Raw genomic sequence first — 15120 nt, 5'->3', positions numbered from 1 at the left:
TTAAAATATTGATTAAACAATTCCGACGTGTGGATGCTCCACACGTCACAGATATAATGTTGAAAATTCAAGTTATTCAATTTTTTTTTTTAATTTGGGCCGAGTAAATTCTATAGAATATATCTCAATAGAGGAAGTTGCATATAGGAAAATCGAGTTCTATTGACTTTTTCTCTAGAATATTTTCGATTCTACATTTCAATAGAATCGGCCAAAAACTAATAGAAAGTGCAATAGCAATCCAATAGAATTGTCTAGCCAATTCGTTCCGATTTTCTATTAAATTTTTTCATACGTGACTTCTTCGCCTTTAGAAGGAATATGATATCTTACCCCAAACTCACTTCTCACATAAATATTATCCTGCATATTCATTGATTGCATTTTAAATGTTTTCCAGACCCTTTAGCGTCCAAAAAATCGTTCACACGAATCTCATCCTCCTAGTCGTCGACACCCTTTGTCCCTGCGGCAGCAAACAACTGAGTATCGAACCCATCGAGGCACTAACTGACTCAAATGCCTGCACAGCAAGGAGGGAAAGTCTCTACCGCAGACGACCCCCAAAATGCATCAATTACCATCCCGAAGAGATGGAGATCAAATACTGTGGCAATGCCAGCCGACTCTGCATATCCTACAGTCTTATTATCGCTGTTATTTCAATCTACTTCACGTGACTCAATGCTTAAGAAGTACGGTTACAACGATGAAGAATAATTGAAATTTTTTTATTTACCTCCATTTAAACGCGAGGAAGTTGAGTCTAATGGAAGAAGAAAAAATTATTTGTTCAGTTAGTTTATTGACGAATGTCTGGAATGAGTTTGGATTTACAGTGAAATTATGTGGAAGAAGCTGCTGATTTTGAAGAAAAAGGCAAAAAATTATTTGATCGACTATCAAATTGATGAAAAAAGGGGAATTTTTTATTCGAAGAGGATAATTATAATATCGGGATTGATTCGCCGTCCGTTGAGTACGACGCATTACCCTCTTGATCCGTTCGTGGTAAAGAAGATGAATGATAAATAAATAAAATAAGTAATTAAATAAATGCATAAAACGGCTCAAACAATGTTTAGACAATACCGTTCGGCTGCAAGATATTTTGCTTGCGCAATAGTCGACAAAACAAATGTTTTTTATTCTTGTCTTTGGGTTTTATGAGGTTTAATAATATTTAATGAATAGTACAATTTTTTATAGGTTTTATTTATGGAGAATGATAGAGAGTGGCGACTATTTCGATGAGATTGAGGCAGTTATTCAATAACTGGGGGATTGCAACGGGCGTAGCTCGTTAATCCGCGCCTTAGTCCCCACGCAATATCCCTTTTTGGGAGCTGACGGAATTTATGGGGATATAACTATATATTGGTGATGAAGTAGTGAAACGAATTGAATTGACTCAACTTCGAAATTAGTTTTTGGTGGGTATAATTTTAAGGGTTATGGCTAAAATTTACTATCTCTCTTCGATTCAAAGGTATTAATCGAAAACTAATTTCAAGTACTTGAATCGCGATTTTTAATATCTCGAAATTGAAAGGAGAGAGCAAAATTTCTGTGAGAACCTTTTTCTGTGAAGGCAATTGAAGAGCTACAAAATGGGTCCCTACAAAATTTTTGCTCTTACCGCTTCACTTTCAGAAATTGAGTTCATCGAAATGATGGACTCATCTCATTTTATCACTGCATCACATATTTATAGACTTTAAATAAGCAATAAAGAATCGAATAACCCCATAACATTCGATCATTATAATTGTATTTGCGAAAATGGATATTGCGTATAGACTACCTCTGGGTTTCGAGAGATAAATCTGAAAAAAAATAAAAAAAATGTCAATCGAGAGAATTATCTTTTATTTTTAGTTGATAGTATAAAGATATATACATATAAATACGTACGCCGGCGTTTTTATTTGCTGTTAATTGTTGACGCACTCATGATTTATCAAGAGAAAGAAGAGAAGAATACTTAAATTAATTAAATTAAATGATTAAAAAAATAGAAAAAAGTGTTTGAAATGAGTTATTTTAAATTAAAACGTAAATTGAAAAAACATTAGGATCAATGGCATTGATTTGCAATGGTTAAATTCAATAGTAGTGGCCGAGCCATTTATTAAAAAACCCCAGTGAGCGAAATTCTTGCAATTATTTAAACTTGGATTGATGACGATTGATATATTTATATCCAAAGTTCTAAGGACTCTGGATATTTCATTAATCTAAAAGATGATGAAATAAAAAAATGGTTATATTGTTCAGAGATGACCCGAATGATCGTATTTATAATGTTACGAATGAGATAGCGTTGTTCTTAATGTATAAAAACAAACAAATTAAATACGTTTTTCCTTTCATTTTTTAGTTTGAATTAACAATTATTCTATTACAAGACCATTTTTTACTGTGTCTTCCACGAAACGGCCTTTCTTAAAGTGGATTTACGAAGATGCGTATTGGAGGAATGAAGAGAGAAAAACCACAAAATGGGGTAAATATTGTGGCAAAAGATTGAGAAAACTTGAATTAATAAAAAGTGGAAAACAAAACATACATGTTGAACTTCGAAAATACATATCGGCTATCACAGAAAAACTTCCAGGTGCGAAAGAGTGTAAAAACAAAAATAAAATGACAAAATAAAACATGTAACTTCATGAAACAAATCTACTATATGTTCCGGGAATCCCTACATTCTCAATAATTATAAGCGAAAAACTGTAGGCGATAATAATTATACAAATAACGATATAAACTTTTAATGAAAAACAAAAGAGCAGAAACTGAACAGAGTGAAGGAGGGGAAGAATCGATGAAGAAATAATGAAGACACATTTTCCTTGAGAAGACTTACCTTTTCGATGAAAGAAAAAAAAATAAAGATCAGTTAAACGTAAAATGTAATAAAAGTCACCGTGTATTTTCGTGACGTAACAAACTCACAAAAAATGATTAAAAAATACAGTTGATACATCTACAATAATTCATCAGTTTTCATTATCTCCATTGTAACAAATATATGCCGTGAAGGCGATGAAACATAAGAAAAAAGGAATGCATTTAAACAAAAATTAAAAAACATGAGAAATAACAAGCGCGCAAGTCACATTGATGTGTATTTTAGAATTTAAATAAAATACAGAAGAAAAACAAAAAAAAACGATAATTCGTGCTAACGAGAAGATATATATTATTCATATATCTGGTTTTTCTGTATGGAATAATATTTCAAGAGGGTGAAGAGACATTCGGAGGACAATAAGAAACATCAAACTGCATTCTCTGTCATTTTATGCAAACAATCGCTGAGGAACAAATGGTAAAAAGAACTAAAGAAATAATACAAAAAAAACTATTATTATAATACTATGGCTTTTTTGTGATTGTTATCTTTTACAGACTACCTGAGATGCATAAGAGTATTTTGCATAATAACGAAAAATCCAAAAAAAATCACAAAAAAATAAATGACTAAATAAATAAATAAACAATAATAACCGTAATGACAAATTCTTAAGGAACTAATGCAACTCAATAATTGTATACTAACATTGCGGCATTTGTACGAATGCGTTTAAAAAGCTGGGCCAAAGTAAAAAAAAAAACAAAAAATGATGAAAATGTAAAAAAAATGAAAAATTATGTTTTCCCATGTAATTTATTCCGAGTTTGGCTGTTGTTATCTTGAATATCGACTAACATGTTGTATAGAATAATTGAGGATAGGTGAATAAGCCGAGACTAAGAAGAACAGTTTATAAAGTGGGGTAATTTATTAAAAATCCATTAAAATTATTCCTCGTGAGGAAAACAAAACAAACAAAAATACATCGTGCTTATATTGTTGTATCAACTCTTATATTTCTGTATACATCGTATTACGGGAAGTTGATACTCCAAGGGAGATGAAAAAGAATAGTTTTGATGGGTATGCATAAGAGTATACCTCAAATAACCCAATATTCAAATTTTTTGGTGGAGGTTTTGCACACAGAGAATCTATTTCTCTAATATAAAAATATACATCATCGACAAGGTCATTTGAGGGATTTGCATAAAAAATACGATGAACATTCCTGATAATACGATATTTGGAAATCTATTCATTCGATCAACTTCATCGTTGAACTGGACACAGTTATTAATATGGTCGATCAAATCGACTATCGGAGGACAGTTCTGCGAAATTTTGAAAATTGTAACAACTGCAGCTCTTTGAATGAAATAAGTAGGGGAAAATGAAACAGTCAAAAAATGACTGTTTGACGCAATTCAAACAAAAAAAAAATTTTTTGTTAAATTTTTTTCTATCAAATTTTTTTATTATTGGGAGAACTGATGAGAATAATAATTTTGTATTCGTCTTATAATTTAATTGATTAGAGTAGACCGATTACACTTTTTTTTCTTCATTCGATTGAAATTCAGTATCACATTTTCCTTTTTCCCCCTCTGGGTCTTCCTCTGGACTTTGAATTTTGCTCTTTCATTTTCTTTCCAATTAATCTATTACCAAAATCTTCTCCCGTCAAAACTTCTCAATATTTTTTCATTATACTGAATAGAAAATTATTATTCTCATTAGTACTCTCAAGTATAATAAAAAGTTGATAAACAAAAATTGATAAAAGAAAATATTCACAAAAAAAAACTTTTTTTGCTTGAAACAGTCATTTTCGACTGTTTCAATTTGGCCCACACTCCACTAGGAAAAGATAGCCTAGGGATGTTCTATATAATTATATTGGCGGAACTTCTGTACACAGTGTGTCTGCAGAAATGATTTCTATAACTATTGGGACTTGGAAAATTTCCTAAATTACATATGAATGTTATTACTAAACGAGCAGAATTGAGGCTCATGAAATTGCAAAAGTTTCAGCTGCTATAGAAATTATTTCTATAGACACACGATGGGTTTGAATGGGCTATAGAGCATGTCTGTGCGATTTTTCCATACTTGAAAATTTGATCATTACAGAAACAGATTACTTGGATCAGTTGTTACTAATAGATGGACGAAAATATCGAGAAACTACCCGGTCACTCCACAGACGTCTCTCATATGATAGGTTTTGAGATATCACGTTTGAAGTATTTTTTTATGCAAATTCCTTACATAACAACACGGTGGTTTATGTATATTCTTCAAAAGGAAGAACATCAACTACTGAAGACTACGCATCTGTCCTAATACCTGCCTAAAAATTGCATATCGATATGGTTTTTCAGTTATAAACTTATGCACAGGCGCCCCTTAACAATGATTTATGCCCGAATCGTGTCATGGCCCAAAACTTATCCTTTAATTGAAGAAAAACTTTCCATTGAGACGAGAGATCAGTAATGATAGTATGAGATGCTATTACATCAGAGAAGAAGAGAAAAAACACTTGTATATTATTATTACCATTAATTAATACTATTTACTATTACAAGAAACTTGGGGTAATATTTTTTTGAGTCTTGACCAGCGATATTTCATATTTAATCCTCAACCTTCGATCACTCGCTCAATGAGGGCGACGCCACTTATTTTCGTTTTTTTATATTCTAGCGTATTTTTCGACGTCTGAAAATTCTAAAAAAAATTAGAATTCCTTGTTCAATCCTTTTGTTAAGCGCTGAGGTTGTCCTTTTCTTCTCAGGAAATTTGTTTAGCTAAAAAACAAAAAGGAATGTTGGGCGGACAGAAAAGCGGCGCCGCGCCGCCCGGTGCGAGTGAACCCTCCCTGTCGACCGTTCGAGCTACAATGTTGCTACATTCACTGCCACACTTGAAATGCGTGCATAGCGGTAAGAGCGAGAGTAGCAACAGCGCGCTCGGTTTAATCCAGCGGCGCTGGGCTAACCAGAGGGCTGATTACGATTCCTTTGGCGCCGCTCTTTGACATATATTTTTTGACACACATGCATGAAAAAGTCCACTCTTTTTCACTACTCTTCGTGTGTAACGTGGGTCTTTTTGGGTGTATTCTAGAGTAGTTAAAAAAATTCCACCTTTTTTAACTTGTGAAAAAAAGCTGTGTAAAAAAGTACGCTTTTTTTAATTTGTTAAAAAAAGGACACTTTTGTTAACGTTATTTTGAGAGCTCATAGCAGTGCCGCCATATCACATACCGGAGGTCAGCCTAGTCGTAAGGATTCTGACCAATCACGTGCCGTCTTTATTTTAACGACTGTTCTAACTAGAAACATCGGTCTACGGTTCAATGTGCATTAATGTTGGTGTATAATTCGTATCACAGCGTTCACAACGGTCACTCAGGCTGCATGCTTGGTTAGTGCAAAACAGTATATTTATCAATTTTTATTTAATTCAATGTCAGGAAACTTTTCAATTTTTAAAAATCAATTTCAGGAAACTTTTCTAGCCACTAACTTTAGGAAATGAAATTTTGTCTTTATGTGCAATTTTTCTGGTCTTAATTTTTTTTTTGGAAATTAATCAATTCTTTCATGATTAAAAAAAAACCTATGAAATCTTCATAGATACTTTATAGACTACAACTCAATTTTCCTCAGATGAAAAAAAAATTTCTCATATGAATAATTATGATTTTCAAATAAGTCCGGTTTTTTGATTCAAAGAAGTTTTTTTCTGGGTATATTTGATACATTCTTGGTTACATTTGAGGACTTTTTCATACAGCTTTTGTCAAAAAATAGTATACGTTACACATGCATGAAGTGGGGAAATAGGCTTATGTATGTTTTTTTTATCGAGAGTCGTGTAGGCTTATGCAAGCTCTCCACTCGCCCAAATCCCCCCACTTTATGTACTTGCAATGTAAGATACTGTCAAGAATTAGTAAGATACTATTCCCCCGAGAATACGGGAAAAATTAAGAAAAAATTCCCTCTCAATTAGTTTTTGGGATATAAGCATTTCAATCTTTGTTTTTCAAGATACGAATATTTCCATAAAGCTTCGTATAGATACTTGACATACCAATTCATGCACTCACATTCCCACATTTGAATTCAATGATTATATTTACAACATCAAAACAACAAAACTCAATTTTAATGGAAATTTTTTTGATTAAATTTTATTTTTTTCTGACAAAATTGCAACAACGATCGCAAAAATTCAGTTAACAAAATCTGCAACAAAAGAATTTTCAGTCAAAAATGCATTCAATCAAGGCAGTGTCACCCTTGTGACCCTCATGACCATGGGGACTTCTTTATTGTATATGACCCTTATATTTATTAATCTCTATTGAATTCGTTGCGTCATCATCTTTTGTCTTTACATTAACTTGTCTCATTCAACATTCTTCAGGAAAAAACTAATTCAAATGTCTTTGGTAGCTTTTTTGAACTCTTGAGAACAAAGTGGTTTTGTCAGGTTCAATTGGGCTTTTCTGGGGCTCCAAATAATAAAGTAGAGAATGCAATAAAGCTCAACAGATAATGGATTGTCTTTCTCATAATGGAGATGACTTGTGACTTTGGTTTTTTGCTACGTTTGGCCCTCGTGAAATTTATTCTTTTGGAGGTGTGAAAATGCCGTAAATCATACCACGTGATGTAATAGTGCATTATGTCACCAAGCGATGGAAGTATTTTCTGACGAATGTGGCTTTATAATCCGAGTCGAAGAGTCGAGAATTTCAATCACATGAGTCAGAAAATTATTTTATCGCCGTGTGACATACAATATTTTATGTCTCTGGGCTACGGAACCGCAATTTAACCGAGGGAAAAGATGTCAGAATTGCAGTTTTACGGTCCTAGGGACATAAAATAATATTTTATGCCCCAAGTACCCAGAATCGCCATCTAACCGAACAAAGTGAAGTTAACATTCGCGGTTTATCTGTCTTCGAGACATAATATATTATTTTTTATATTTATGCGTCCAATACTGTATCTTCGAGACATAATATATTATTTTTTATATTTATGCGTCCAATACTGTATCTTCGTCAGTCGAAATGAGATAAAACATTCTAGTAACCGCAAATTGGAAGCTTTTCGAAGTAATATCCAAAATGTAAAAAAAACCGTTGAAGTAATTTATGCAAACTGCGTGGGTAAAAAAAAGTGTAAGTTACCAACGTAATTTACACGGTAGGCGGAAAAAATAGACTAGGAAATAGCCCAAACACCCAAAACGTGCTAAAACCCACCCAACTTAAAAATTTCCCTTGGTCTACTTTTTCCGGAATTCAATTTACACACCCAACCCTGTCGCCGATACAGAACTGACCTAGGAATATGGACAATCTAGCCTGGTCCACGTCCATGGTGGAAATGGTCAAATGGGGGCTCACTGTCCTCCACCCATACTCCGTACAGTAGGTCCAGGGTTGGGCAAGTACATTACCTCAGGTAAATTACGTGGTTTCTGACTTGTCATAAACTAGGTAAATTACAACTGGGATTTTCAAGCTATTTGACATGTCGAAAACGCATTTGGCGCCGGGAGGGTCATTGACATGACCAAAACCGTGATTTTTTTTATATCGGAAGGGTCAAATGTCGCAAGAATCATCCTTCGCAAGGGTCATGCCGAGCGGTTGGCTGTAAAGCGAGGGTGAACATCACAACAGTCATATCTCGCGAGGATCAAACGTCATAACCATACTATAACTCATAATGACCAAACTAACGCTGGAGCCAAACAACAAAGTCAGGGTGGATAATTTCAAGGATCAAATAACCACAAAGGCCAAAGGCGACCACCTTCGAATTATTTCTTTTGATTTATCTTTCCCCTGCGGAAGAGGCAAGTCTAAAAATCACGAGGATCAAGAATGAGAGGCAAGCAAGCAGGACAATCACGAAGCATTATCCGAACTTCTTCTATTTGACCCTTACGCACAGAAAAATGTAAACGTAAATTACGTTATGATAAACGTAGTTTACACTTAACGTCAATATGATGTCTGGTCACCTTTTTCCGTCATGAAAATCGGAATTTAGGCTTTAAAAAAACGTATTCTATGGTCAAAATAAAAACGTAAATTACGCCTGAACAAGGCGTATTTTACATTTATTAAAACGTAATTTACATTTAGCAAAACGTAAATTATGCCTAAGCAAAGCGTTTTTTACGTCTATCAAAACGTAAATTACGTATATCAAAAATACGAAAAAACCATCGTCATTTACGACGATTTTGAGCGTAATTTACGATTGCGAAATTGTAAATTATGTTTATGAAAACGTAATTTATATTTATAATTGTTTACGACGATTATAAATCGTAATTTACGACTTTACAATCGTAAATTACGCTCATAATCGTCGCGAATTACGTTTATGTAATCGTAATTTACGGCGATTTTGAGCGTGATTTATGCTTCAACTTCAAGCGTAAAAGATGACTTTTTAAACGTAATTTACGTTTAGGTTTTTTTGTGTGTCCAATGGTCCTTCATGATTCTTTTTTTGGTATTCATGATTGTTGAACCCTTCTTGTCATTGCGCTGCCTACGTCCCTCGGTCGAGCATTCTGGTTGTTCCACTCTTCAGATTACCTTGCCTGTGTGATTTAACCCTTGCGACTTTTGACTCTTGGGAGGCATAATTCTTGCGAGGTATATTTCTTGCAACGTCTGGCCTTCTCGCGTCATGACCCTCGTGACCGTATCCTTGTGATCATCCGGCCTGCGTGTCTCTAACTTTTGAACGTCGTGATGTTTAAGTTGAACCTTCCTTATGAGTAGGTTTATGACACTTTTTGAAATTTATGACGCTCCAGAGGTACATTACCGGTATTCGACAATGTCACCATGAGTAGGACTGACGAAATTGTTCCACCAGAAAGTGTAGTACTCCCATTCCCCCACCACTCATTTCGGTGGAATAATTTCGCCAGTCCTAACGTGATCCCCCGCGTCGCACGTTCTTACTTCCTAACCTCAACTAATGTTTACACTTCTGACATAGGGGCGATATGAGCAACAGAGGGTTGATGTAATCTCCGGCGTAATTGAATAACTTTAATTGATTTGTTATAGTGGGTAGAAAAAAATTGCAATGGAGCGACGAGGTACGTCTCAATTTGTTCATATGCTTATATGTTCATGTACTGGCAAGGAGTTGATAAAAGTTCCCCTTTGATGATGAGAAATGTTGAGATATATGCATAAATATGTTCATCTTAACGAATTATTTATATATATCAAAAAATCATCAATTCATCAAACCAATGTTTATTTTGGCTTTAGAGATTTGTCAATATTTTGACCACATTATCAAAAATGAGAAGGATGTATCTGCTGGTATGGCGGCGATTCGAACCTTATTGAAGATTTTGGAGCTTTCTCAGTGTAAGTCATAATTATTTCATTTTTCAGTTCATATTTTGAGCTTAAAATCCAAATCAGGGGTAAAATATAATAGATAAATTTTTCTTTACATATTTTCCTAGACCTAGAGCATTGACTGGAACACTTGATTGACTTTCTATTGAACAATTCTGTAGTTTTTCTGTACGTGTTTTGTAATAGAAAATATAATTTCCAAAGAAAATATTTTATAATAAAGAAAATAATCGAATTTGATCTCTCTATACGACTTCTTAAAATTAAAATGTAGGAAAAATCTAAAAAGAATAGAAAAAAATGAATAAAAACTTTATGCCTAATACGAAAATTATCGCCCGTGTCAACTTTTTGTGATGAATAATTTATATTTTTGAATACCCTGAATCTACAGGATGGTCTAGTCAAACGAGCAACTTTTGTTTAAGACAACAATCGTAAGGAGAATATGATGGATTAATTTTTTACTTTCGTCAAAGTCAGGATTCACGTAAGGCATTATCAATGATGAATAATTTTTTTCGGGTATATAAAATTCATTTTGCCTCACTACGCTCGACGACTTAGGTAGCGTACGGGTATCCTATATACTTTAATTTTTTTTAAGAAATTTAAATTTATCTTTAGGGGCAGGGGGGGGGGGAAGTGGACCCCCATCTTCTTTTTTTTTTCATTTTTTTTATCAAAAAAATATTTTTCAATGTTGAGCGAAATAAAATGAAACTGCGAAGCAAAATAAACTTCGAAGACAAACGATTATTGCTAACTGTTCTACCAAATGATCTTGGAGGTCAACGGCCTTCAAGAACGTTTAGAGTTGAGGGTCAAATCAACTCAGAGTGTAAAGAATCCTTGGAAACGTATAGGGTTAAGGGTGAAAAGAGTTTTTCTGATTGCTATTTTTTTTAACCACACGTTGACGTTTGAGATCTCTTTGCTCTCTCCTACAATTTGAACCTTTTGATACTGTTGCTTCCCTATTCCGTATAATTTTTCTGATCATTTGCCTCCACTAATTATTTTGAACTTCCCATTAAATCCTTGTTATATTTCAGTGGTGAAGTGGTAAACTAGGATAAGTGTAATTTTTTTGACAATTTATTTATTGCTTGAATTGAAAGGTCTCTCAAACGCGGTCAAATTTTTTAATTTTCCTGAAAAAGTTCCATTTTTGCACTTATCCTAGTTTACCACTTCGTTACAGATTTATCCCTCTACTTTTCCATTTGAACCTTGTGACTGCCGGGCTCAGTCTGAGTCATTATTTGGACAGCGACAATTAAACTCCACCAAAAAATTCGACTCATAATTTGATGTCTCGCAAAACGAAAAAAATTGAAAAATATCGGGAGTCCATTTTACCCGCAATGAACCGATTATTTCTATTTTGATGACGCGTCGTGCGGATTTGGATGATAGTTTCTGGGAATAAGTCTACTCTTTTCAGAAGACAAAAATTGTTGCAGCACGTTTTTTTCCTTACGGAGTCTACTTTACCCCCCCCCCCCTTTCCCTATTCATAGATCGAATCAATAGAATTTGATTTTTTTATACAAATTATTCTATTGAGATATTTTTTTGAGGTGTTAACAATTACCATGATTAAAATAATTTTTTACATTTATCCATAGCTGAAACTGTTCAAGAATTACGATATCGCCTACAAGAGGCGATAGATGCAATGAGATCCATGGACTACCCAGTGACATCAATTGCCTCAGGAGCTGAACTTTTCCTTAGATTCATCACATTGGCTACTCTTGACACGCCGGTAATGACGCCAGAATTCTATCGACTCTTTTCCTGTCATTATATCTCGTAAGTTTGAGGAAATTAATTCTTAGAAATGATTTATTTTTACAGTCTTTTGCAGAATGTAAAGGAATTATGTTGCATCGGGGCAAAGTGTTCTATGAAAAATTGGTGGCATCTCGAGGAAAAGTCGCTAAAGTTGCTGCTAATTTTATAACCGATGGTTGTGTAAGTATAATGGGAAAATCTACAGAGAAATTCGATTACGGTGGGGTTCCTTTCCTCCAAAAATTGAAATGCAATGATCTTTTTAGTGTTGGAAATTGTTGACGTGACCTCGAGGAGATCACAATTCTTTCTATCACAAAGAAGAATTTTAATTTGTTACGAATAATTTTCAATTAATTAATTAAAATTCAGACAATACGTTTTACAACACATTCATATAATGTTAAAAAGTGATTGTTTACAAAGTTTGAAGCATTTTTTTTGTGGAAAAACTGTATTTTTTCATAAGAGTTGCAGTTGACTCCTAAAAATTATTGTGGGATTATCTCGTCAACAGCTTTCTCCTGTCATTTGCAATTCTATGGATGGATTCAAAATGTAAAAATTTCAAGTCTGAGTTTTTTTTCGAGTTTTTTTTGTATTCTTGGCATCGTACCATGTACTGTTGGAATCATCACATGACTAAAAGAGTCGTGAGAATTGATTTCCATATTTCCTTATTTTTTAATTTCTTTTTAGAAAATTTTGACACACTCGAAATCTCGAGTTGTTCTCCATGCAATGAAAGAAGCAGCTGCGAATCACAAAATATTCCAGGTCTACGTAACGTATTCGGCCCCAGATAACAGTGGGTAAGCACCCCATTCATAATTGACTCTCCCTAAAGTTCGATAACAACTTTTTCTTTTATAAATGATTTTTTCTCGTACAGACAAGAGATGTATGCAAACTTAACAGAGTTGGGAGTCTCCTGCATCCTAATTCTCGACTCTGCTGTGGGCTACGTCATGGAACAAGTGGATATGGTGATGGTGGGTGCAGAAGGTGTCGCTGAGAGTGGTGGAGTCATAAATAAAGTCAGTATGCAATGAATTCGCCCGCAGATTTCTGTAAAACAGTTTGAGTTGGCACTTTACAACTGGAAGATGTAATTAAGACATCCTCTCAGGAATGAGTGATTTGATCAGAAATGCATAAGAGATAGTCTTCGCAGAAAATTTCATATTTCACCAGTAACATCTGGTAAAATATTGGATGGATTTGACGTCTCTCTTGACATCATATCCTAAAATTCCCCACTCCTGAGATGAATGCATAATCGTATGATGAAACAGTGCAATTAAAATCAACTATTTAGTTATCTTTCAAAAGCTCATCTGAAGTTGAGATGTTTAGCGCAAACGGTTTTATTCCAATAACTCCAATAATTAATTGTTATTATTCAACAAGAAAAAATCTGGAAACGTATTCTGTTTCAGGTCGGAACGTACACTCTAGCAATGTGTGCTAAAGAAATCAAAAAGCCTTTCTATGTATTGACTGAGAGTTTCAAATTCTCCAGGATATACCCTCTCAATGAAATTGATCTTCCAGACGAGTTCAAAGTGAGTTCAAATGATTAATTGAAAAATTTTCTATAGATTAATTAGCATGATCTCAGGAAGTTTTCGTCAAAATTTGATCATCAAAACTGAGGCAAAATGTTAATCATTTTTGCTTCCGAAAAGAAGCACTGTAATCATCCAATTTTGACATTCTCTAATTTTGATTGGAAATGATGTAGAATGGTCTGAAACTCAAAAATATGAAGTTCGGCAACCATGTCTGTATGTGAGCATGTCCACCGTCACCTTACCAGTGACAAATTTTTACAAAATTGACTAATTAAGTGGCTAGAGTAATTCTAAAACATGTGAAATTTTGTTAGATTATAGGTCTTAATGAGCAATAACTCTGTACAAAATTTCAGCCCCATCGATCTAATAGTCTTTGAGAAAAAGGGATTCGTTTTTAAATCGTTTTCCGCAATATCTTCAAAACGAGAGGACCGATTTCGATTTTTTTGTTTTCAAAATATTCGTTTCGAAGCCTTCTATCTAAATCAGTCAAAACATATACATCCATTCATACAAAGTTTTCGAGATATTCCCATTTTTTTTGTTTTTTCATAAAAAAAACTTTGTAATTTAACTTGTGCAAAGTTGAGATATAAATTTGAAATTTGGGCAGAATCTCCCTTTTCTTTATTTACAATGATTTTATTATTTAAACTTTGCTGGTCTGAATTTGAATCTCGATATTGAATCGTTAGAAAACTTTTTAAAAATCTGAAAAAAATTAGAACGTTTACTTTTTGAGGAAGATTGATGAAATAATTTATAAATAGCAATTTTAAAAAATTACGAGCATTTTCTATACATAATTTATAAATAATCAATTTTTCAGTGTAAAAATCATTGTTCGGAATCGTAATAAATTTATACATATTCAGAATTTTCCCAGAAATCGATTTCATGCCTAAAAAGGGTTTCCGAAAGTTTAAACAATTACAATTATTTATTTATAAACAACGAATGTTTAAAAAAATCATAATTCCGTGCAATATGTAATTTTAATGACGCTCAATATTCATGATCTTCTTTAAATTTTTCTCACGCAATTGAATTGAAAAATTTGACGATTGAAAATGTTCGAATCTATAGTATGGTCTGTACAAACTGTAAAAGATACTTGGATATCCTTAAAGTATGCCTTCTACATGCCTTAGTTTCAAGAATTTTTGTAAAATGATGTACTTGTCCGTTCTATACTCAACTTTGAATCAATGAATTATGATGTATCATGTCGATTCACAATTATGTTTGAAATATTTCAGTACACAACAAGTACCCGAGAGAAAAACTTGCAAAACGAGCATCCACTGGTCGACTACACTCCGCCCCAATACATAAATCTCCTCTTCACCGACCTTGGGATCATGACACCATCAGCAGTGAGCGACGAGTTGATAAAACTTTATTTATAATAAAAGAAAAGAGGAAAATAAAAACATCTTAAAGAACGA

General features: G+C 33.6%; 2 protein-coding genes across 6 annotated transcripts in view; both read left to right on the top strand.

Moving 5' to 3' along the window:
* LOC107038495 (voltage-dependent calcium channel subunit alpha-2/delta-3) overlaps positions 1-2892 on the top strand; it is a 33248-nt gene extending 30356 nt beyond the window's left edge. For all 4 annotated transcript variants that reach the window (XM_015257635.1, XM_015257633.1, XM_015257634.1 and 1 more), the window contains one exon: positions 401-2892. In XM_015257635.1, coding sequence (XP_015113121.1) covers positions 401-680 — 280 coding nt within the window. In that variant the 3' untranslated portion in view covers positions 681-2892. The remainder of the gene's footprint in view (positions 1-400) is intronic.
* Positions 2893-9723: 6831 nt separating this feature from the next.
* Positions 9724-15117, top strand: LOC107038506 (translation initiation factor eIF-2B subunit alpha). 2 transcript variants are annotated; one of them, XM_015257648.1, is made up of 8 exons: positions 9724-10021; positions 10200-10301; positions 11927-12066; positions 12159-12275; positions 12795-12907; positions 12988-13132; positions 13535-13660; positions 14932-15117. In XM_015257648.1, the coding sequence occupies exons 1-8, from the start codon at positions 10009-10011 to the stop codon at positions 15079-15081; spliced, it is 906 nt and encodes a 301-aa protein (XP_015113134.1). In that variant the 5' UTR covers positions 9724-10008; the 3' UTR covers positions 15082-15117. The 2 variants fall into 2 exon arrangements, with proteins under 2 accessions (XP_015113134.1, XP_015113135.1); XM_015257649.1 differs by lacking the exons at positions 9724-10021; positions 10200-10301 and adding an exon at positions 10556-10785.
* Positions 15118-15120: the final 3 nt, after the last annotated feature.

This window comes from Diachasma alloeum, unplaced genomic scaffold (genome assembly GCF_001412515.2).
Source record: "Diachasma alloeum isolate Michigan unplaced genomic scaffold, Dall2.0 Dall_scaffold_00284, whole genome shotgun sequence".
NCBI classification, from domain to species: domain Eukaryota; kingdom Metazoa; phylum Arthropoda; class Insecta; order Hymenoptera; family Braconidae; genus Diachasma; species Diachasma alloeum.
Note: the sequence above shows the minus strand (reverse complement) of the source record. Positions and strands in the feature narration are given on the sequence as shown.